This window comes from Malaclemys terrapin, chromosome 23, assembly GCF_027887155.1.
Source record: "Malaclemys terrapin pileata isolate rMalTer1 chromosome 23, rMalTer1.hap1, whole genome shotgun sequence".
Lineage (NCBI taxonomy): Eukaryota > Metazoa > Chordata > Testudines > Emydidae > Malaclemys > Malaclemys terrapin.
The window spans coordinates 2395438-2418637 of record NC_071527.1 but is presented as its reverse complement, the minus strand read 5'-3'; the positions used below and the strand labels follow the sequence as shown (position 1 = coordinate 2418637).

Here is a 23200-nt window from a genome sequence, read left to right as displayed (position 1 = left end):
GGCGGCCGGCAGGGGGCGCGAGGCGCGGGAAGATGGCGGGCGGCGGCCGGCAGGGGGCGCGAGGCGCGGGAAGATGGCGCCCGGCGGCCGGCAGGGGGCGCGAGGCGCGGGAAGATGGCGGGCGGCGGCCGGCAGGGGGCGCGGCGCGCGGGAACATGGCGCCCGGCGGCCGGCAGGGGGCGCGAGGCGCGGGAAGATGGCGCCCGGCGGCCGGCAGGGGGCGCGGCGCGCGGGAAGATGGCGGTGCGGAAGAAGGACGGCGGCCCCAACGTCAAGTACTACGAGGCCGCGGACACCGTCAGCCAGTTCGACAGCGCGCGGCTCTGGCTGGGCAAGAACTACAAGAAGGTACCGCCCCCCCCGGACCCCCCCGGCCAGGCCCCTGCCCCATCCCCGGCTCGGCCCCCCCCCGCCCGCCCGCCGCCGGCCCCCCATTCCCGGCCCCTGCCCCCGCGCCCCGGCCCCACATCCCCGGCTCGGCTCCCCCCGCCGGGTCTCCCCCGCGCCCTCCCATCCCCGGCCCCCCCCGGCTCAGCTCGGGGCCCCCCCCGCCATTGACACCCAACCCCGCCCCCATCTCCCCCCCCCCGCATCCCCTGGGGCCCCACCCACTGCCCCCCTGACAGCCCCCCCCATAGCCCCCCCAGCCCCCACTGACATTCCCCTCAAAGCCGCCCCCTCTCCGCCCACAGCCCCACTGGCACCCCCTGCCCCAGTCCTTGGCCCCTGCACCCCCTCAGCTCCCCCCTCCCCATCCCCCACTGACCCCCCAATCCCACTGACAGCTGTCATCCCCGCAGTGAACCCCACTCAGTGCCCACCTCTCGCTGACCCCTGGACCCCACCGACACCTGTCCTCCCTACTGACAGCTGTCAGCCCCACGGATCCCATGGAATCCGTCCTGGGCCCCGATAATCTCCAAGGCTCCAGTCACCCCTTCCTGCCCCCTCTGTTCCCCCATTCGGTCCCTTCCCCCCTCATCCATTGCAGCCCCCTTCCCAGGGCTTGGGTCCCCCCTTCCTGGCCCTGCCTCCCCCTCGTTCACCCCCTTCAGCCCCACTGACCCCTCCCCCTCCTTCCTCCATCACCCTTAATTCCCTTCCAGTCCCCCCACCCCCACCACCTACCCCCATCCCAGCTTCTCAGTTTAATCCCCCTCCACTCCCCACCCCACCCCACCCCCCAGCTCAGCAAAGGCCTTGTAAGCGCTTGGGGGCCGATCTGCTTTGCACACAGCCCATTCTCTTCCTGAAAGGGGTTTGCTCCCCACCCAACCGCAGCTGTCCTGGGAAGGGGCTCCAGGTCCCCCTAAACCTCCTGCCCCATCCCCTGCTCTTAGGGGCACAATAGATGCTCTTTCATTCACTCTGGCTGTCAACCTTGTCCCTTCCCTCCGAGGGGGGACCCTGCCCAGCAGCTGATGACGTCCCGTCTCCCCTCGGATCCGTCCCCATCTTTCACCCAAGACAAAGGCCAGCCTGTCTTCCGAGAAGCTGAAAATGGAGCGAAAGTTACCGAGAGAACAGGCCCCCTATGGCTTGGGATGGCTCTTCCCTGATGAAACCACCAGTTCCTCTGCCCAGGAGCTGCGAGGAGCCTTCTCTTTGTAGGGGCAGCGTTCGTGTTATGATACATCAGCCACCTGCCCTGCTGTCTCAGCGTAGGGCCCGTGGGCTGGGTCCTGCCGGCCCCACCTGTGTCCCGTCCCACCGCTGTCATGCAAAGAGCATGGGGCTGTGGTTCCCAGGCTGTTACCTTTGACCTTCTGAGTGTAGCCAGTGGCTGAGTCACCAGACAGCTCCTGGGTCTGGAGTGACAGGCTGTGACCTGACCCTCACCCGCTCCCTGGGAATTTGCCTTTTCCCACCCCCACAGGCCGACAGGATCACTGGCTAATTGCCCTGTTCTATTCATTCCCTCAAGCACCTGGCACCCGCCGCTGTCAAAGAGAGGAGACTGGGCTGGATAGACCATTGGTCTGCCCCAGCGTGGCCATTCCTATGTCCTTCGCTGCTCCCCTCCCTAGCTACCTTCCGCTAAAAGCTCCATCCTCTGAGCTGCAATGAATATGGCTGCATGATAGCGTCTCTCCTCTCCTGGCTTGTGGAGGATGCCACTTGGGTGAATGCCCGTCTCCTCGGGCTTGTCCCAATCGCTACCACCCCATGGGGGCTTTGGGTCACCCCAGAGTTTGAGACAAACGCAGGGTATTGGTCTGGATTATTGCTGGGGGAACTCAAACGACATCAGGGCACCGTCGGGCTGGGTGCGGGACAGACACGTGGCGAGAGACCGTCGCTGTCCCGAGGAGCTTACAGTCGTCACAGGCAGAGTGGGAGGAGAAAGAGGCCCAGGGAAAGGTGAAGAAAAGGCCATTCCTCAGGCCAGGGGCAGAAGCCAATTCCTGTCCGCTGTCCTGCGTCGTCGTCAGGGAACGACCTTTGCAGAGTGCTTTGAAGATGGAAGGGCCAATATGATCGGCTTGTTTCTTTCTTGGGAGTCTGGGTTCCCGTACAGACACGGGGACCATGCGCCCACTGCTGCCTGCGTTAAAAACAGAAATGTGCACAGGCTAACAAAAGTCACCTCCAAGGAGAGGACAGATCACAGCGAGCGCCCCCCTCAGGTTCTCCCCACCTGCTGGGGGGCCCGGGGACCAGCGGTGAGGGTTTCATAGGACACACCTCTTCTCCCTAGGGCCTTGTGTTTGTCCAAACTGAATCAAAGGAAGCTGCTGCTGGTCAGGGCTTGAGATAGGATACAGGACTAGAAGGATGGTAGACCAGTCCAATATAGGGATTACGGCCCAGGTCCTCAAGGGTATTTAGGTGCCAAACTGAGATGTTGGCAGCCCTGCAAAACCCAGCGCATCTGGTACCTGTAAACCTAGGCAGAGCACAGGCCGCGAGAGAGTGGAAAGAATGGAGTGGTTCGTCCTTGTGCCGGGATGTGGTAGACGAATGACGTGACGAATGGGCTAGACAAGGTCGAGTGGATGCCTCTCTCCTCCCTCTCGTGTTTGGACAAGAGCGGGGGGAGGGGGGGTCATCCAGTGAAACAAAAGCAACGCATTTGAAAGCGATGGAAGGAAATAATTTGGCTCACAAGGCAGGATTAGCCTGGGGAACTCCACGCCACAAGGTCTCGTGGAGGCCAAAAGCTTGTCCTGTTTCTCTGGCTATTGAGCGTGTCCACAGCTCTATTAGTAGGACAAAAGGGGCCACAAACCTTCCTACTTCAAGGATAACCAGCCTTGGACTGGCAGGGGCTGGGAGAAAACATCCCCCATGGGCCGTATTCCATGGCTGGCCGCAAAAAGTCTCTCTCATCTGTTTTCTGGAGCGCTTTGTACTGACCGCTGCTGGAGAGGGGATACTGGCGGGACTGGCCCGCTCTGGCAGGGCCAGTGTTCCCAAGAGCTGTTCATTGCCAATGCGGGAGCGGCTGCCCCGCACGTTAATGGGCTGAGGGAGATCGGTTCTCATGTGCCTGGTGGGTGAGACTCGGGAGACCTACCCTCTAGTCCTAGCTCTGCCACTGACCAGCTGTGGGACCTTGGGCAAGTCACTTTCCCCCTCGGGGCCTCGGTTTCCCTTCTCGCCTTTGTCTATTTCGATGGGGCAATCTAGGGTCTGTAGGCAAATAACATAGGAATGCAGGCTGCCAGCTGCGAGAAAGGACAGAGACAACCCGAGCACCGGGCACAGTTTTGCCGGGCTCACGGTCAAGTCCTCTGCTGCTGATCCACCTCCTTCTAAGGGAACAGCCTGTTTGTCCAGGCCAGCCAGGACTCTTGGGTCCCGTTCTGTTGTTGAAATCGCCCTCGAGCGCAGCGTGTTACAGCCCCGCGCCGTCCTCTCTTGCTCTTCCCACAGTACATCCAGGCAGAGCCTCCCACCAACAAGTCCCTTTCCAGCCTGGTGGTGCAGCTGCTGCAGTTCCAGGAGGAGGTTTTCGGCAAACATGTCAGCAACGCCCCGCTCACCAAGCTGCCGGTGAGTGCCGCAATCCGGCTGAGCCGTACTGGGCAGAGAGGGACGGCCCTTAACGGAGCAACCCATCCGCTCGCACACCCAGAGGGGAGTGGCCTGGGCAAGAGACCACACGGGGTGGTGATGGGGCAGGTCCCAGGGAGGTGCTGCCTTTCCTGTTACCCAGCAGGAGGTGCTGGGATGGGGGCTGGATTGTCAGCGGGCCTCGGAAGTGCCACCTGTGGCTCCGAGAGAGATAGCTTGTGCCCTTTAACCCCTCGCCAGCCGGCCGCCATCTTCTCCATCGGCTCAGCCTCTCTCCCGTCCTCCCCTGTCCTTCTATTGCAGATAAAATGCTTCTTGGATTTCAAAGCAGGAGGATCCCTGTGCCACATCCTCGCTGCAGCCTATAAATTCAAGAGCGACCAAGGATGGTGAGCTGTCCTCTTCCCTTCCCGCTTGTCTCCCGGCTCGCTCGGGGTGTGGGGCGGGCAGGTCCCCCCCCAGGCTCCCCGCACACCAGCAGATGCACTTTGCTGGGGGCAGTGCTGCCCATGGCTCGCAGACCTGCATTGTGGACCTTCAAGGGCCATAGAGGGGCCAGACTTTGTTCTTGTGAACCTGGGGTTCAAACCAGCCTGGACGGGGTCTATGGGAGGGGGTGCAGCTCTTGGCTCCAAGCGCCGATCCTGGCGGGGGGTATGGATTTGGGGAGGGGATTCAGTAACGAGCCGTGATGCATGGTGCCCCCCCGGCATCTGACAGAATGAACGAGTCTCCACGGAGGGGGTGGTTTGGCTGGCCGGCCCCTAGCAGTGGGCTGGGTGCGATAGGACCCAGTCCAGTGCCCACCCACAGGAAGCAGGGGCCAGGCCATGCTCGCAGACAAGGGCCCCTGTGGATCCAGCACCCGCAGCCAGCGGGCAGTGCCCTGCCCCCTTCCAGGGAGCGAAGAGCCCTCCCATGGCACCGCCACGTGGCTTGGGCTCAGGTGTTGCATCCAGGTAGGGTGTCGTCGCTCTGGGCCAAGGCAGGGTTGGAAGGGTGGCTGATCCAGGAGGCGTGAGCTGTGGCTTTCATGAGAGTCGCTCTTTTCTTCCAATAAGGCGGCGTTTCGATTTCCAGAACCCTTCGCGGATGGATCGCAACGTGGAGATGTTCATGACCATCGAGAAATCCTTGGTGCAGGTAACCGGCCTGGTCGCCCCCCTCCCCTCCATTCGAGTTGCTCCTTGTCCCCCAGCCCCGCCTGGCCCTCACTGCTCCGCTTCCCTCTTCCTCCTGCAGAACAACTGCCTGGCCCGGCCTAACATCTTTCTGCACCAGGAGATCGAACCCAAGCTGCTGGGCAAGCTAAAGGACATTATCAAGCGGCACCAGGTAGGTGGGAGCCTGTGGGGTTAGTTCCATGCCAGCTGGCATGTCGTGGGCGCGCCTGCCTCGTCCGCCCGGGGATGGGCGTCTCCCGGCTCCAGGGTGCCAGGCCCAGCTTCCGCCGTTTCCCCGTGCCTCTGACACGCTCCTTTGATCTCCTTGCAGGGGACGGTCACCGAGGATCGGAACAACGCCTCCCATGTTGTCTGCCCGGTCCCCGGCAACCTGGAGGAGGGTGAGGCGGCAGCACGTGCGCTCTGTGACCAGGCTGGGGGAGTCTGGGTCTAATCCGGCTCCCATTGGCTTCTTTGGGGCCTGGCTCGGGCCGTGTGGGTGTCAGAGGCTAGCACCGATAACTGAGTGTGAACCTGCATTCCGGGTTGGAGGGGCTCCGTCTGCAGGGGGCAGCTGCCTAACTCTGGGGCACAAAGCAGGGTTGGACCCACTGCCAGGCTGCATGCGGGGAACGGCCCCTACGGGACAGGGAACGACCTAGAGACCTGCAGGAAAAGGGCTGGTGAACCGCGAAGCCAGTAGCTTGTGCTCGCAAGGGAAGAGTAGCTGGGCTGATCCGGTGAGTGGGAGCAGATGGTTCTTTAATGGCAGCTCTCTCCCCTCAGTGTTGGCACTGAACGAAGTGCCCTAGCGGGGTGCCAAGGGGTCCGTGCTGCTCGAGACACCATCTCCCGGAGGAGACAACAGACGCGGGCTGAGCACGCCTGGTCCCTGAGGAGCCGAGGTGTAGGGTCTGGCTGGGCGATTCAGTTCTGCCTCCGTGAATTGCCCCGGCACTTTCCATTGGCTACAGGACCCTGCTTTTCACTTCCTGTCCTAAAGAGTGCCTGGCACCGCTGTCCGGAGCTGGCGGTGGTGGGGAAGGTGGCTGCTGTGGGCTGACGGGCAGGTGTGTCTAGGTGAACGAGAGAAGACTGAAGTCTTAGAATGATTATACAGGAGTTGGTAGCATCCAGGAGGTGTTGATTATGGAGCCGAAGCTGCGCCCCCGGGCTGCCCCTGGGACCCCAGAGGTCCCTCTGTGTCTCACCCTGCCACTCACTCCCCTCTGTGTCTCTCATAGAAGAATGGGTTCGACCTGTCATGAAGAGAGACAAGCAGGTCCTTCTGCACTGGGGCTACTTCCCGGACAGGTGAGTGGGAGACGAAGGGGAGCGGGCCCCAGGCCTTGAGGCGCTGGGTCCACCTTCAAGAAACCCCGTCAGCCTGGCTGCAGCCCCAGGATGCAGAACTGGGTTCGCCCGTTCATTTCAAGCCCTTCAATCTTTGTGTGGCCCTCTTCCTCGCCCCTGCGGTCGGCCACGGGAGCCCCCCGAGGTGCTGATCAGCTGCCCTGCGCCATCGTGCTGGGGGGCAGCGTGGGGAGCTGCCTGTGAACCCCTCCAGCGCTTGGGCCAGGCCTGCCAAGGGATGTGCGTGGGTTGGGGGTGACACGCAGCCTCCCCCGCACTCCCTGTGTTCCTCCCCCACAGCTACGACACCTGGATCCCCGCGAGTGAAATCGAAGCTTCTGTCGAGGACGCGCCCACCCCGGAGAAGCCCCGGAAGGTAACGGGGCTCCCTGGGCTGGGACTTGTGTAAACGGAGCTGGGGCTGGCTCGGGGCTGGCCTCAGGGGGCTCTGAGTTCTCACTGTTGACATCAGCAGATTCCTGCACACACCTGTGCTCTTAGCGTGTTCGGGCTGCTTGCTCTGCCTTGGCCTCCTGATGGAACCTCGTTAACACTCCCCCAATTCATGTGCAGTCGATTCGGGATGTCTTAATCGCCCCATCCCCCGAATGCATGGGATCTCCACCAAGCTTCCCCATGGCACCATTCGGTGCCCCCCAGAACTGGGCCCTTTCTGCCCCTGCAGGTCCACGCCAAATGGATCCTCGACACGGACACCTTCAACGAGTGGATGAATGAAGAAGACTACGAGGTGACCGATGAGAAGAGCCCCGTCTCCCGTAGGAAGAAAATCTCCGCCAAAACGCTCACTGACGAAGTAAGATTCTAGCTGGTTTCTGTTCCCAGCTCTGGGAGGGGAGAGGGGGCTGGTGCAGTGGCTCTCAACCTTTTCAGTCGACTGTCCCCCTTTCAGAGTCTGATTTGTCTTGCAGTTTCGCCTCCCTTAAAGACGACTTGCTTACAAAATCAGACAAAAAACTACAAAAGTGTGTCAGCCGCACTGTTACTGAACAACGCCATATACTTCTAAAATAAATCGACTGGAATGTAAATCTTGTACTGACATTTCAGTGTGCAGTATACAGAGCAGTCTAAACAACTCATTGTCTGTATGGAACTGTAGCTTGTTCTGACGTCGCTAGGGCTTTTTCTGTCGCCTGTTGTAAAACAAGGCAAATATCTAGATGAGTTGCCGTCCCCCCTGGAAGACCTCTCGTACCCCCAGGGGTACACGTACCCTGGTTGAGAACCACTGCTCTATTGGAAAGAGTAGACAACTGGGTGTCAGGACTCCTGGGTTCTGTTCCTGTCACTGAGTCAGTATGTAGATTTGGACATCTCCCCAGTATATGCTCTACCAGGCCTGAATGTAAGTACAGTAACTCCTCACTTAATGTTGTAGTTCTGTTCCTGAAAAATGCAACTTTAAGTTAAACAACGTTAAACGAATCCAATTGTCCCATAAGATGTAATGTAAATGCAGGGGGTTAGGTTCCAAGGAAATGTTTTTGGGGCAGACAAAAGGCATTATACCGTATATTGTACAGTACTGTACTGTTCTGTGGTTGGGAAGTGCCCCTGGCTTACCCCACACAGGCACAACCCACTGCAGGCAAGGACGCTAGGAAGCACCTTTGCACCAGCAGCGGCAGCTTTCCCGGAGGACAGGCTCGGATTTTGCCAGGAATGCTCCAGGCCCGCCTCTTCCCGTCCCCGCGCCACTCCAGGCCCGCCTCTTCCCGTCCCCGCGCCACTCCAGGCCCGCCTCTTCCCACCCCCACTCCACCTCCTCCCCAGAGCACGCCACATCCCTCCCCCCCAAAGACCTAAGCGCCGCTAAACAGCTGTTTGGCGGTGCTTAGGACTTTCTGGGAGGGAGGGGGAGGAGCAGAGACACAGCGCATCCCCGCTCCTGCCCCTTCCTCCCAGAAAGTCCTAAGCGGGAAGCGCCGGGAGGGGTGGGAGGAGGCGGAGAAGCGGAACTTGTGCAATGCTCCCTTGTAAAGTCACTGCTCTTCCACAGAATCTTACAAGCAGGCAGCCAAACGACGTTCTAAGGGAGCATTGCACAACTTTAAACGAGCATGTTCCCTAATTGAGCAGGGATATAACATTGAAACAACGTTAAGTGGGACAAGGTTAAATGAGGAGTTACTGTACAAAGAGTGCCGGCCCTGCTTACCGGCTGGGGGTTCTCTCCTGGGAACCAGTGACTCTGAAAAAGAGATTTGGGAGGGTCGTGGTGGATAATCAGCTGAACGTGAGCTCCCAGTCAAGGGGCCAAAAGGGGTGATGCGATCCTGGGATGCGTGAATGGGATCTCGAGTAGGGACGGAGAAGTTCTTTTCCCTCTGTATCTGGCACTGGTGTGGCCGCTGCTGGAATCCCGTGTCCAGTTCTGGGGTCCACCATTCTAGAAGGATGTTGCCAAAATTGTGGAGGGCTCTGAGAAGAGCCGCGGGAATGGTTTAAAGGGTTAGAAAACCTGCCTTGTAGTGAGAGACCCAAGGAGCTCCATCTATTCAGCTTAGCAAAGAGACGGTTCAGAGGTGACTTGCTCCTGGTCTGTACGTACCTGCGTGGGGAGGAACTGTTGGATAACGGGCTCGTTGGTCGAGCAGAGAGAGGGCTCACGCGTTCCGATGGCTGGAAGGGGCAGTAGCCAGTTCAGGCTGGAAATAAGGCACTAGATGATCACAGTGATCCCTTCTGGCCTTGGAATCTATGAATCACTCCAGTCTGTGCCTCGGTTTCTCCACCTGTGGGAGGGAGGCAGCCGCTGCCTGCACGTGCTAGGCTTTGTCAGCCATTGGGGGCCCTGGGGTGTGGTCCCCCCTTGCAAAGCCAAGCCAGGGCAAATAAATGGGTGGGGGAAGGGTAGCTGGAGTCAGGCCACCCTCTGGCCCGAGCGGCATGCGGATGAGCTTCTCTGCCTCCCCAGGTGAACAGCCCCGACTCGGACCGGCGCGACAAGAAGGGTGGGAACTACAAAAAGAGAAAGCGCTCACCCTCGCCGTCCCCGACCCCAGAGGCCAAGAAGAAGAACGCCAAGAAAGGGTGAGGCCGGCGCCGGCCCCCCCTTGGGGATTCTGCCGGGGCGGGACTGGGTGCGTGGCCAGTGTCCTCGTATCTGGAGCTGGGGCCGTCCTTGCTCCTGGCCCTGCCGGCAAAGGGGCCCTGGCAGCGCCTGCCCCGGGGCTGGTGAGCTTGGAGCGTGTGCGCCCCAACAGGCCATCCGGTGCCCGCTGCAGCCGTCAGCAACGGGGCATGTTGGGTTTCTCGTTCTCTGCAGCCCGTCGACCCCGTACACCAAGTCCAAGCGCGGGCACCGCGAGGAGGAACAGGAGGACCTGACGAAGGACATGGACGAGCCCTCCCCCGTCCCCAATGTGGAGGAGGTCACGCTGCCCAAAACAGGTCTGGGCATCGGCCCCGCACGGAGACCGACAGCGACCCTGGGGGGAGAGGCTGGGAGCATCCCCACACAGCACGTGCTCCTGCCTCGCCCCTTACAGTGCCCTCTTTGGGGGAGGATGGGACTGGAATAAATGGGAGCGCCCCACACAGCCCCCATTCCCACCCCGCGCCCCACAGTGCCCCCTGCTGGCTGAGGCTGGAATAGCTGGGACCTACAGCCAGGGCTCCTGTGTCACGCTGTGTAGTGCCCCCTGCTGGCAGAGTCTGAGGCTGGACTAGCCAGGAGTGTTTTCTGGCTGGGCCCAGGGCGAGTTGCTGAGCTGGGGAGGGTGAGCAGAGTGTCTCTCCAAGATTGGAGCCTCCCAATAAAGCTTTTCCCCTTCTCCCTGGGACAGTGAACACCAAGAAGGACTCGGAGTCTGCACCCGTGAAGGGGGGCACCATGACCGACCTGGGTAAGGACCCCCCGAGCATCCTCACCTTTATTAGCAAGGAGACAGGGCCCCGGCTAGAGATGGGCCACTTCCGTCTGAAGCCCCTGGCAGACGCCCTGCGGTGAGCACGGAGGGACGCTCCCAGGCGCTTTTGGGCTTGTCTCGTTCCCTGCCCCGAGGGGTTAATTTTCCCCGGCGGTGGAGGCAGGCAGAATGAGCTCCATGCCGCGGCCTGGCTGTGTCTGTCCCCAGCCGGGCGCCGTAGGAGGGAGGCCGTGGTCCAGGGTGGGTACGTTTCTTTCCCCCGCTTGGCCCGGGCTCCCCTGATCGCTGTTCTGTCTGCCCTTCCCTTCCAGACGAGCAGGAGGATGAGAGCATGGAGACTGCCGGCAAGGTGAGACTGACGGGCAGGGGCAGCAGCTTCACCCTCTCTGCTGCCCCCTTCTGCCCTCCTCCATCCCGGCCACGCTTGGCCCTGGCATACGCTGTAGCACCCGTCCCCTCCTCCGTTTTCAAACACCCCAGCCCCTGTCCTGGGAACAGCCTCCTGCTCCCCCTTCGAAACACCCCTCGCCCCCAGGCGACGATGCTGGATCTGCCTGCGCCCCAGCGGTGGCACTGGGGGCTCTCCGGGTCCCTGCTGGGGCACCTGGGTCGCAAGGCACCCCACAAGGCTCTGTGACTCTCCGAGCGAGAGCCTGGTTCGGCTGAGTCTCCGAAGTCCCTTTGCCGGTGCCCTGCTAGGCGAGAGCTCCGCTCCCGGAGCCCGAGGACCACGCTGGGCTAGCCCTGGTGGAGTTGCTGCCCGGGCGGCAGGGTGGGGGCAAGCATGTGGGGCGCCCTCCGCCCGCCCACCTGCGGCTGTCTGATTCCAGGATGAGGAGGAAAACAGTGCGGGGAACAAAGGGGAGCAGGCCAAGAACCCGGACCTGCACGAGGACAATGTGACGGAGCAGACTCACCATATTATCATCCCCAGCTACGCCGCCTGGTTCGACTACAACAGGTACCGGGGGAGGGGGTACCAGGTACCGGGGCCCCCCCATGCCCTAGGCATGGGAGGGCCCCGCCACCCCCTGTTCCGAGACACGCGGCTCTAACGCCCCCGCTCTGTGCTTCTCCCGCAGCGTCCACGCCATCGAGCGCAGAGCCCTGCCCGAATTCTTCAACGGCAAGAACAAATCCAAGACCCCCGAAATGTAAGGCTGCTCCCCCTCGCCCCATCCGTTAGCTCCCCCGCGCCGGTGCTTTGTGCGTGGCGCTGCCAGAGAGCAATGCTGAGGGATGGTCTATTGCGGGAAGAGGGGAGTAGCCCCAGGCCAGGGCTGTGGGAGCGAGGGGCTGAGTGTGCTGGCACCGGACGGAGCATTGCAGGCTGGGACCCCCCGAGCCCTGTGAAAGCCGCAGGCCCTGGCGCTCGCCAGGCATCTGAGCTGTGCAGCCGGCGTGAAACTTACCAGCCGGCTGTGGGGAGAGAACTGGGACTTGCTTCTGTTCCCGGCTCTTGGTTAGAGCTGTGGGGGGTGGGGCTAAGGAGCCAGGACTCCTGGGTTCTGTTTGTTACTCGGGGGGAAGGACTGGGAGCCAGGACTCCTGGGTTCTAGTCTTTGTCACTAACTCACGGAGTGACCTTGGTTGAGTCACTTTGCCTTTGTGCCTCAGTTTCCCCCTCTGTTGAGTGGGGGGGATAGTGATGCTGACCAAGCGTGTGAGTTTGAGACCCCCCTCCCCGCCAGTGTGAAATCTGTTACTGAGCCCTATGGGTTCTGAATGCAGAGCGATGCTGTTAGCTTGTGCTAACCTTCCCCTCTCCCCAGATACCTGGCTTATCGCAACTTCATGATCGACACCTACCGGCTGAACCCCCAGGAGTACCTGACCTCCACCGCCTGCCGCCGGAACCTGGCTGGGGACGTCTGCGCCATCATGCGGTGGGTTGGGCAGCAGAGCGACCGCCAGACCGGGGTGGGGACTAGCACGCACCAGGGCTGAGGTGTGGGGGTGGGGGTAGCGAGCTGGCCCCGGATCGAGCTCTGGTCTCCAGGGCTGACCGCCTGGCCCAGCCCCCGCCACACAGTGAAGAGAGGCCTGGATGAAGTCGGGCTTCCGAGACGGCCGTCTCTCCCACCAGCACAACGCAGCCATGGGGCTGATCCGTGGGTCTGGGTCTAACCCGCTGCTCTCTGCAGGGTCCACGCCTTCCTGGAGCAGTGGGGGCTGATCAACTACCAGGTGGACGCAGAGAGCCGGCCAACCCCCATGGGACCTCCCCCTACATCGCATTTCCATGTCCTGGCCGACACCCCTTCGGGACTGGTGCCGCTGCAGCCCAAGACGCCCCAGGTAGGGGCGAGAAAACGAACGGGGTGAAATCAGCCCGGCCAGGGGGGTCTGGGCACCCTGCCCCTGGAATCTCTCCCCCTGTTGGCGGGGGGCGGCTCATCCCTTCCGCCCCCCCCACCCCGGGGTCGGGGAGCCCCGTGCGCTGACCCCGTCATGTCTGGTTCTGCTGCTTTGCTCTGCTCAGGGCCTGCAGCCGGCCGGCCCCTCTGCGCGTGGGCGGGAGCGCCTCCCATTGGGGCAGGAGAGCGTTGATCTGTGGGATACGCTTCGCCCCTCCGTCCCTGTCTGAGCTGGGGAGCGGGCGCGCTCACCGCGACCTTGTCTGGCCCCTCAGGGTCGCCAGAGCGACAGCGACGCAAAGGCCGGCCGCAAGAGCAAAGAAATCGAAGACCTAGTCCCGGAGGCGGTGAAAGCGAAGCCCGAGCTGGTAGGTGGGCTCCCGGGAATCATCTCTGCAGCCTGCTCTGGGGGGAGAAGGCGAGTGGCCCCGTGGGGGAGCTGGCAGGAGGCGTGTGGATTCCTCGCTGTGTCCTGGAGAGCTGTGGAACTCCCCGCCGCAGGAGGCTGCGGAGTTCAGCGGAAGGCTAACGGTGGTGGGGAGGGGGGGTCATCAGGCTTCAGGGGCTGAGCTGATAGTGGGTCAGGAAGGGATTTCTGCCCCTGGACAGCCCAGCAGGGGAAATGGGCGGGGGATATTTGCCTCTCTCTCCAAAGCATTGGGCTGCTGCTGGGGTGGGATTGTGACAAAATCTTCCAGTGCCTAGAGCTGGAACCTCGATCAGAGCCCCCGACCCCGGGAGCAGCAGCAGTACGGGGCAGAGGCAGGGAGCCTGGGCCCATGGGCTGAGCCGTCGGGAGTCAGCCACCAGGCGAGAGTCGGGGGCCAGCAGTGGCTCACCGCCCCCTCCTCTCTCCGCAGCAGACCTCGGCCTCCCAACAGATGCTCAGCTTCCCCGACAAGGGCAAGGAGAAGCCGACGGACCTGCAGAACTTCGGCCTGCGCACGGACATGTACACCAAAAAGAACGTCCCTTCCAAGGTAGGCACGGGCAGCGGGCGGCTTCCTGCCCCCCCCCCCCCCCCCCGGGGCCTGGCGTCGCGCTACCGTCGCCCGCTCTCACCCCCGCCATCTCCTCTCCCCGCAGAGCAAAGCCGCCGCCAGCGCCACTCGGGAGTGGACGGAGCAGGAGACGCTGCTGCTGCTGGAGGTGAGAGGGGAGGGCTCTCGCGGGGTCCCCACAGTGCTAGGCTGGCGCCAGCCCAGCCACCCCTCTGGCTCCCTGTCTCCCCCTCCCCCCGCAGGCCCTGGAGATGTACAAGGACGACTGGAATAAGGTGTCGGAGCACGTGGGCAGCCGCACGCAGGACGAGTGTATCCTCCACTTCCTGCGCTTGCCCATCGAGGACCCCTACCTGGAGGACTCGGAGGCGTCGCTCGGGCCCCTGGCCTACCAGCCCATCCCCTTCAGCCAGTCGGGCAACCCCGTCATGAGCACCGTGGCCTTCCTGGCATCCGTCGTGGACCCCCGCGTGGCCTCCGCGGCGGCCAAGTCCGCTCTCGGTAACGCCCCGTCCCCGCTCAGAACCCCAGTGCCTGGCCCGCTTAGCCAGGCGACATGACCCAGTCCCGGGCAGTCTGATCACGTGAGAGTCTTGGAGCCACCCTCTCGGACCCAGGCCTGGCGGGCTTACCAGCCTGCGCCCAGCAGAGCTGTGCCCTGCCCCCAAGTTTCCCAGTCTCCTGCTCCTGGCGGTGCTGCAGACGCTGTCCCAGTCCCAGTCCCAAGGAGACGCTGGTGGGCCAGGGGGAATGTCCATTCCATTATCCTGGCACCCGGCCCACCGGGCAGGGCACATCCTCCTTTGCCCGTCCCCTCCCCGGACCCCAGTGCCCATCCCGCTCCAGTGATCTGACCCGGGGCTGTGCTCGGCAGAGGAGTTCTCCAAGATGAAGGAGGAGGTGCCCACGGCGCTGGTGGAAGCTCACGTCCGCAAGGTGGAGGAAGCGGCCAAGGTTACGGGCAAGGCCGACCCAGCCTTTGGGCTGGAGAGCAGCGGGATCGCGGGGACCACGTCCGACGAGCCGGAGAGAATAGGTGAGGGGGGCGAGCGAGGCTCCTTCCGCGCCTTGGCCCGTGAGGCGCCCGCCATCTCGCCTCCGTCGGACGCTGCTCCGGGCGCGGCGAGTAGGAAGGGTAATGAGCGAAGAGGGGAGGAGCCACAGGAGACCAGACCTGGCCTGGCCTCCGGTCTGGAGCTCACCCTCAATCGGCTGGCTCAGGGTAAGGGACCCCGTCGTCACCACCGCCTCCCTCCCATGTGCACGCGAGAACCCCAGCGGGACCCAGTGGCGGGGTCAGGATCCGGCCATGGGGCTTTTCCCCCTTAGGGGGCGCCAGCTCCAATCTGCCCCCGGGACGGGGGACTGGCTGGCACGGGGGATGGAGACATGGGGCCTTTCCCCTCTAGGGGGCGCCAGCTCCAATCTGCCCCCGGGACGGGAGACTGGTTGGCACGGGGGATGGGGACATGGGGCTTTTCCCCTCTAGGGTGCGCCAGCTCCAATCTGCCCCCGGGATGGGGGACTGGCTGGCACGGGGCCTTTTCCCTCTCAGTGAGCTTGGCCCAGGAGGGGGAGTGGCTGGAAGCATCCCCGTCTGTGTCAGCAAGTCGCCTGACTCCAGCTTGCGCTCCGGGGCTCCAAGCAGCAGTGGCGACGTTCCCACACGGCCGGAGCTTGGTCTGTGAGCCCCGTCCCCTCGCTGGGTTTGGGGAGCCCGAGTGGAGTCTGCGCTGCTGGTTTTAGCCCCGGCGTGAGCCCAGCTGCTGTGGGGTGCGGGGCAGCCTCTGTGAAATGAGTTGGCTGGGTCTCAGTCCATGCAGCCTGGAGCTGTGCGCCATCACCCCCAGCGGCCCTGTGCCCTTTAGCGCATCCTCCCCCCTCCATCGTTGTGACTGTCATTGCTGGGGGGTGGGGGGAGCCCTGCGTTCACGCTCTGACCTGGCCATCTCTGTCCGCCCCCCACACCCCAGAGGAGAGCGGCGCTGACGAGACGCGGGTCGACCCTCAGCCGGCGGACGAGAAGAAGGAGCTGAAGGTACAGAGGGAGGGGAGGAGAAGCATGACCCCATCCTGCACCTTTGGGGGGAGCCCTGGGGGGCATGGAGCTGGGGGGAGTGTGGGACGGGGCAGAGTGAATCACCGGGGGAACAGATCCCCGCACCCCTTCATTCCCAGTGGCCTCTCCGTACAGGGCTGGTCCTGTCTGGCCGGGGGGCGGCTGCACCCAGGAGGGCTGGGGCAGGGGGAGCTCTCGTTCCAGCGGGGCAGATCGGAGGACTCTTTTTCCCAGGAGCCCCGGGAAGGAGGCGCGGAGGAGGAAGCGAAGGAGAAGCTGGGCGAAGCGCCCAAGAAAGAGGAGGAGAAAGGCAAAGAGGGGGACAGCGAGAAGGAGTCGGAGAAGGGTGATGGTGACAGCATGGGTGAGCGCCGCACAGCCGGGGAGAGCAGGAGGCGAACGCGCCAGCGCCGGGGGGGTTCTGCCGAGCCAGTAGCCTCACCTCAGGAGAGGCCAGTGCTGGAGGACCGGGGGAGGGGGCTGTGAGTCGGGATTGAGGGGCACTGGCAGAGCGGGGGGAGGGGAGTTCGCATGTGGCCGCTGTGGCAGTGAGGCGGGTTTTCCCCCTTTCCTCCCCCCATCTCAGCGGTGCCAGCCCCTTCCCTGATTTTCCCCAGGGCCAAACCTACTTTTCCCTTCCCCGCCCCCCAGCGGGCCCAGCCCCATTCACCCGGGGGGGCAATGGCAGCAGCACCCAGCCCTCATTCCCCACCCGTCTCTCTCCCCTGGCCTCCAGCCGAGAAGGAGAAGGAGCCGAAGGACGGCCAGGAGGAGGTGCCCAAGGACCTGGCCGAGGCAGAAGGTGAGAGGAAGACCAAGGTGGAGCGAGACATTGGTGAAGGGAACCTGTCCACCGCGGCCGCCGCTGCCCTGGCTGCTGCTGCCGTGAAGGCCAAGGTGAGGAGCCTGGAGCAGCCAAGCCCCTGCTCTGATCCCAGCGCCCCATGGCCAGGGCTGAGCTGGAGGGATTGGCTTGGAGACGGGAACTACCTAGGCTGAGCGGGACCCCATTTCTATAACCACCAGCCCCCACTCCCCTCCCAGAGCCGGGAGAGAACCCAGGAGTCCTGGCTCCCAGCCCCCCCTGCTCTAACCACCAGGTCCCATTCCCCTCCCAGAGCCAGGGAGAGAACCCAGGAGTCCTGGCTCCCAGCCCACCCTGCTTTAACCAGTTGCTCCCCCTTTGAATCCTGGGGGGCGGATGAGCACCAAGAAAGCACCCAGACTCCCCCCGCCACGGTGGCTTCCTCCCTTCCTGTCCCTGGCTTGGAAATGCCCCATGGTCGTTCCTCTGCTGCCCTAGTGGAGGTTCTGAGCTGTGTGGTGCCAGAGCCCTAACCCGCCCCGTCCTTCCCCTGCTCCGCCCCGTGCAGCACCTGGCCGCAGTGGAGGAGCGCAAGATCAAGTCCCTGGTGGCCCTGCTGGTGGAGACCCAGATGAAGAAGCTGGAGATCAAGCTGCGACACTTTGAGGAGCTGGAGACCATCATGGACCGGGAGCGCGAGGCAGTGAGTGCGACCCTGGGATCGCTTCTCCCTCCACCCCACACAGAACTAGCTTCACCTAGCGCTGAGATGCAGCCACCTCTGGGGTGGGGCATAGCTGTATGTGTAGGATCACTCACCCACTGCTGAGATGCAGCTACCTCTGGGGTGGGCATAACTGTTTGTGTAGGATCACTCACCCACTGCTGAGATGCAGCCACCTCTGTGGTGGGGCATGACAGCTGTTTAACCAATCACACATCAGCGTGGCATGAGACTGCAGGTTAGGAAGTGAAGAAGGAATCCGTGTTGAAGGGACTTTTAGTGGAGGTCCTAGCAGATGGGACTTGGGGAAGGGATCTGACCCTGTCAACTGCAGTACAAGCCTCTGCCTATGCCCTAGTGATGGCCAAAGTGACTCCGGAGTCTGGGGTGTAGGCCTCGGCCAGCCTGATCCAATCTGGGGCTAGTGATCATGGAAGTGGGGGGCTGGGGAGAGCTTGGAGCCTGGATTGGGCAGAGTAAAGGGGGAGGTGCCGATGACAGAAGGACCCATACAGGGCATGCAGCCAAGGGGGGTAGCCGGGGAGGCTGTCCAGGGGCAGTGCCACATGAGCCTGGCCCGAGTGACCGGCGGGTGCCCTCTCTGCAGCTGGAGTACCAGAGGCAGCAGCTCCTGGCAGACCGACAGGCCTTCCACATGGAGCAGCTCAAATACGCCGAGATGCGCGCCCGGCAGCAGCACTTCCAGCAGATGCACCAGCAGCAGCAGCAGCAGCCTCCGCCCCTCCCGCCCGGCTCCCAGCCCATCCCGTCCTCCGGGGCTCCCTTAGCGCCAGCCGCCCACTCCATGCCCATGGCCCAGGCCCCAGGGGCACCGACCACGGCCAGCCTGGTGCCCCAGCCCAGCCTGGTTCAAACGGAACAGATCGGCCAGGCGGTGCCGGCCGCGCCGGGGGCTCCGCACACAGTACCAGCTCAGCAGGGACAGACCCCTGCCGGCCCTCACAGTAAGTGCCTCCCGCCAGCCATCCAGAAACCGGGGTACAAGCTGGCCTGTGGGACCACCGTGTCCCCTTTGACTGTCTGATTCAGGGTCCCTCTCATCCGTTCTCGTTGCCTTCAGCGTAGGGGGGGAGGAGGGAGGTGAACTCACAATGCCACGGTCCCTTCTTTTATACACTCAGTTCACATGCTGGAAAGATACTGGCTCGGAAACGGAGTCAAGCATCAGGTGTCATGAGGTGCCTGGCTGCAGCAGATAATGGCACGGTCCCTATTGTGTGGCGCTTGAGCAGTTGTCTATTGTTAAATTGCAGGGTGGATTTGATTTAAACCAAATTGATTTAAATCATGATTTAAATCACTAGTCAGGAAGACCCGATTTAATAAAAGTGCATTCTTGCTGGTTGTTATAACCTTAATACATATTCTTCGCAACTCAAAGCTAGACGTAGCTTTCATTTTTAGAAGGTGCACACTATCCATTTTTAAACAGTGATTTATTTTGAAAACTTTTCAGGTTAGTTTTACAGCTGTATCAGGAAATGAATGATTGTTTGGTTATTTCATTTACCAAAGGTAATTGAAGCAGATATTTATGAAGTCACTGGGAGGTGAACAATCTCCAATTCATCAGGTTAATCATTAATAATTGGATGGTTTTCTTGCCATGCTGGATTAGAAGAACATCACCAGACAGATATTGAAATTGTTTTATTTAACTAAAACAACAACGTTAAGAATTCTGGATTTTTTTTTCTTCAACAGCAAACATATAATATTTTAACAAAACAAGCATATGTCCCTCGCTTCTCACATTTATCTCCAGACTTCTTCTCCTTGTCCAGATCTATTCCACCCCCAACAATCTTCTAGTCATTGAACTTTTTTGAAACTTTGCACTTTTAGAGAGGTAAGGGATTGACTCTGTGTACACAAATTTGCAGAGGGACAATAAAGTTGAGGTCTGCCATTTCTCACCTCTATAATTATTTATTTATTTTAAAACATTTTTGCTGTTAACAAGCATGTTGCCTCTGGAGACACAAATCCACAGTTTGAGAACTGCAAAACTAAGCATCTCTGATGGTATCTTCTAGACTAAGCACTGAGTCCCATTGGGTAGATCGAAAGATTAACCTCAATCTATACAGAAGCCCCTGAAGCCCCGTAAGATCGGGTCCCTAATCCATGAACTGTTGGGACTCATTTACAAAACTTTTCTTATTCATTATATGAATATATTGTCTCATACTATAGAATTAGAATTTAGAATCCCTATTCCATGATGTGCTATCTTTGAGCTAGAATGTATCCTAATTAAAACTATCTTTAGACAGGTTTTTCCCTCAAAAAGCATTTTATCAACAAAATCCAATTTAAATAAAAAAATATGATTTTTTTTTAAATCATTGATTTTTATCCGCCCTGTTAAATTTGTAAATCTGTTTCCAATCCTTTGCTCATCAGTGGCTGCTGATGGTCACTTAACACCCATCTGGGTGTGGGCCACCTGCCTTGTTGCCACTGGGGAACCAGCTGTGGGCGTCTCCCAGACCCACAGCAACAAGAAGGGAGCAAAATCTCATAACTCCCTGTGCAATGGGGATGTTCTTCCTCCGACGGAACAAGGAGATTCAGCAAGTCCTGATTTTTCATGGGATACCTTACAAGGCATCCTTTGTATGAAATATCACCGTGGTTCTCAAACTGTGGGGCGGGACCCTATTTTAATGGGGTCGCCAGGGTTGATTTTGACATGCTGGGGCCCAGGGCTGAAGCCCTGGTATCGGGACTCAGATTACAGGCCCCCTGCCTGGGGCTGAAGCCCTTGGGCTTTGGAGGTGGTTCCCCCCTCCCCCCCCCCAGGCCGATGTGGTTGGGCTCGGGCTTTGCACCCCCCTGTCCCGAGCCTTTGGTCCCCCGTCCTGGGGTCATGCAGTAATGTTTGTTGTCAGAAGGGGGTGGCGGTGCAGTGAAGTTTGAGAACCCCTATATCCCAACCATAGAGCAGTGGTGCCTACGTGGGTACAGGATGTTACCCCTGAGGCTTGGGGGTGCCAGGAGATGGCAGACACTCCCTGCTGCCCCTAAGCCGCCCGCCCACCCCGCCTCCCAGCAAGAGGGATTGACGATGAGTCTGCCTTGCGGGGCCGGGTCCAGCCACAGAGGAGGATTGTAAAGGGCCAGGACTGCGCTGCCACGTGTAACCCTGTCGCTGGTTTCTCTCTTTCTCCAGCCCAGCCTCCGTTCCCCGGCCAGCAGCCCTCCTCTCAGATGCTCCCCGGGACGGTTGGAGTGAGCTCTCACCCCGGCGTGCCCGGTAATCTCCCGGCGGCTCTGCCTTTCGGAATGCCTCCATCCATCCCATTTAGCATGGCTAGTAACGTAGCAGACTCCATCAGTATTAACCTCCCCGCTAACACACCCGCTCATCCAATGCATGGTAATCTCCCGTGCGGCATGCTGGCCGGGGGCGCCCTGGCCCCACCTAACCTGCCCGTCACCGTGTCTAGCGCGATGCACCCTAGCATGCTGACGACCAACGGACCGCCGCTCGCCGCGCCCGCCTTGCCTCCTGTCTCGGGACTGGCCTCGGCCTCGGCCGCGGCCCAAAGCCCGGCCATTGTGGCAGCCATGCAGGGCAGTCTCCTTCCAAACGCCGCCCTGGCACCAGGTGAGATTCCGCAGCAGGGCAGGGGGGCCTCGTAGATGCCGCTGTCTGCCCCTGGCTGGGCTCGGGCCTTGGCCGTTCGGTGGCTCCCTCTGCAGGGCAGGGTCGGGGGGCGCTGTGGGCGGGGAAGCCACTGCCCAGTTCTGTGCCCGCCTGCCCCTACCTGTTCTGCTGGCTGGCAAGGGAGGTGAGGATCCCTCGCTATTCACCTCCATCCCCTCCTTGTGACATGCGCCGGATGCAGGCTGGAGGGCCGCTGCGCCCCCCCCCTTCCCCTTCTGCTATCCAGAGTTGGGGCGCTGCAACCTGTCAATTCTCTCCCGCAGACCAGGGCCCCCCTCTGCAGACGGACCCCATCGCACCCAGCACAGCCACCCCGGTCCCGCCCACGCAGTGAGGCTGCTCCGCCCACCGCCCGGAGATGTCACCCGACAGGACAAAAACCTTCGCAACCTGTAAAACCTGCCTGGGATTGGTTGGGATGCGGGAGGGGGGTGGGGATTTCATTGGTTTCAAAAAACACGTTGATCACGGGGTTAAAAAGGAATCGACGTGTTCAGCCCTCAGTCCCGCTGTGTCTGTCTGTCCTGCCCCCTCGCTGCCACCCCCGGGCTTTTTTTGTATCCGATCGTCCTGAGACTTTTATTTAAAGGCGCTGAGAACCACCTCTGACAGCGCTGAGAGGCCTGTTGGGGCGGAGGTGACGGCTATTTATAGAAGGCTCTGAATTTACCTGGTTCCTGGGCATTTAAAGCTCTCGTGTCTTCTCTCTCTTTTTTTTTTTTAATAATAAAAATAAAATAAAAATTCCAAGTTCCCCGGGGTGGGAAGAAGCGGCACCGTGTGGGGGATCTGTCTGCCCGGGACGGGGAGGGAGGGATGGAGTCCGCTGTCCCCTCCCTGCAGTGTCCCTTTGGGGCATGTGGCTCATGGTGTCCCCGTTTGTTGGGCGTGCGGAAAGCAGGATTCAGCCTCCAGGCTCCCACCCCCTTTCCCAAAGCAAACGTGACTGCAGGGGACAGTGCCCCTGGAGTTGGAGGTCATGGGACCCACTTGTGCTCAGTGACCTTCCTACCGTGGTGACTTCTTTGTTGATAATTCTTCCTGAGCCTTTTATCCCAGGGGATCCTAGTTCTATGGACTCGAGGTGTCTCGGTGACCTAAACCAGCGTAACAATCAGGGGAGGACTGGGAGAGGTCTGCCCTCTGCCACGGAGCTGACAGAGACAACGAGGAGTCCGGTGGCATCTTAAAGACTAACAGATTTATTTGGGAATAAGCTTTCGTGGGTTAAAAAACCCACTTCTTCAGATGCATGAAGTGAAAATTACAGATACAGGCATAAATATACTGGCACATGAAGAGAGGGGAGTTACCTTACAAGTGGAGAACCAGTGTCGACAAGGCCAATTCAGTCAGGGTGGATGTGGTCCACTGCCAATAACTGATGAGGAGGTGTCAATTCCAGGAGAGGGTGAGTTGCCCTTGTAGTGAGCCAGCCACTCCCAGTCCCTATTCAAGCCCGAATTGATGGTGTTAAATTTGCAAATGAATTGTAGCTCTGCAGTTTCTCTCTGAAGTCTGTTTCTGAAGTTGTTTTGTTGAAGGATGGCTACTTTTAAATCTGTTCTAGAATGTCCAGGGAGATTGAAGTGTTCTCCTACTGGCTTTTGGATGTTGCCATTCCTGATGTCCAATTTGTGTCCATTTATTCTTTTGCGGAGGGACTGTCCGGTTTGGCCAATGTACATGGCAGAGGGGCATTGCTGGCACAGGATGGCCTATATCACGTTAGTAGACGTGCAGGTGAATGAGCCCCTGATGGTGTGGCTGATGTGGTTGGGTCCTCTGATGGTATCGCTAGAGTAGATATGGGGACAGAGTTGGCACCGGGGTTTGTTACAGGGATTGGTTCCTGGGTTGGTGTTTCTGTGGTGTGGTGTGTAGTTGCTGGTGAGTATTTGCTTCAGATTGGGGGGCTGTCTGTAAGCGAGGACTGGCCTGCCTCCCAAGGTCTGTGAGAGTGAGGGATCATTTTCCAGGATAGGTTGTAGATCGTTGATGATGTGCTGGAGAGGTTTTAGCTGGGGCCAGTGGTGTTCTGTTGTTTTCCTTGTTGGGCCTGTTCTGGGGTAGGTGACTTCTGGATACCGTCTTGCTCTGTCAGTCTGTTTCCTCACTTCCCCAGGTGGGT

The 23200-nt window shown here is 60.6% G+C and overlaps 1 protein-coding gene across 6 annotated transcripts; it reads left to right on the top strand.

Moving 5' to 3' along the window:
• Positions 1-202: 202 nt before the first annotated feature.
• On the top strand, positions 203-21845 carry SMARCC2 (SWI/SNF related, matrix associated, actin dependent regulator of chromatin subfamily c member 2). 6 transcript variants are annotated; one of them, XM_054012272.1, is made up of 29 exons: positions 203-348; positions 3877-3996; positions 4321-4406; positions 5079-5160; positions 5260-5352; positions 5512-5581; positions 6425-6494; positions 6834-6909; positions 7219-7350; positions 9475-9590; positions 9826-9950; positions 10346-10405; positions 10741-10778; positions 11260-11390; positions 11512-11583; positions 12202-12315; positions 12574-12727; positions 13062-13154; positions 13650-13766; positions 13873-13935; positions 14030-14288; positions 14662-14823; positions 15761-15825; positions 16081-16210; positions 16583-16743; positions 17220-17354; positions 17983-18340; positions 20572-21009; positions 21333-21845. In XM_054012272.1, the coding sequence occupies exons 1-29, from the start codon at positions 238-240 to the stop codon at positions 21401-21403; spliced, it is 3702 nt and encodes a 1233-aa protein (XP_053868247.1). In that variant the 5' UTR covers positions 203-237; the 3' UTR covers positions 21404-21845. The 6 variants fall into 6 exon arrangements, with proteins under 6 accessions (XP_053868247.1, XP_053868245.1, XP_053868246.1 ...); XM_054012270.1 differs by having other exon boundaries at positions 14662-15009; XM_054012271.1 differs by having other exon boundaries at positions 13647-13766.
• Positions 21846-23200: the final 1355 nt, after the last annotated feature.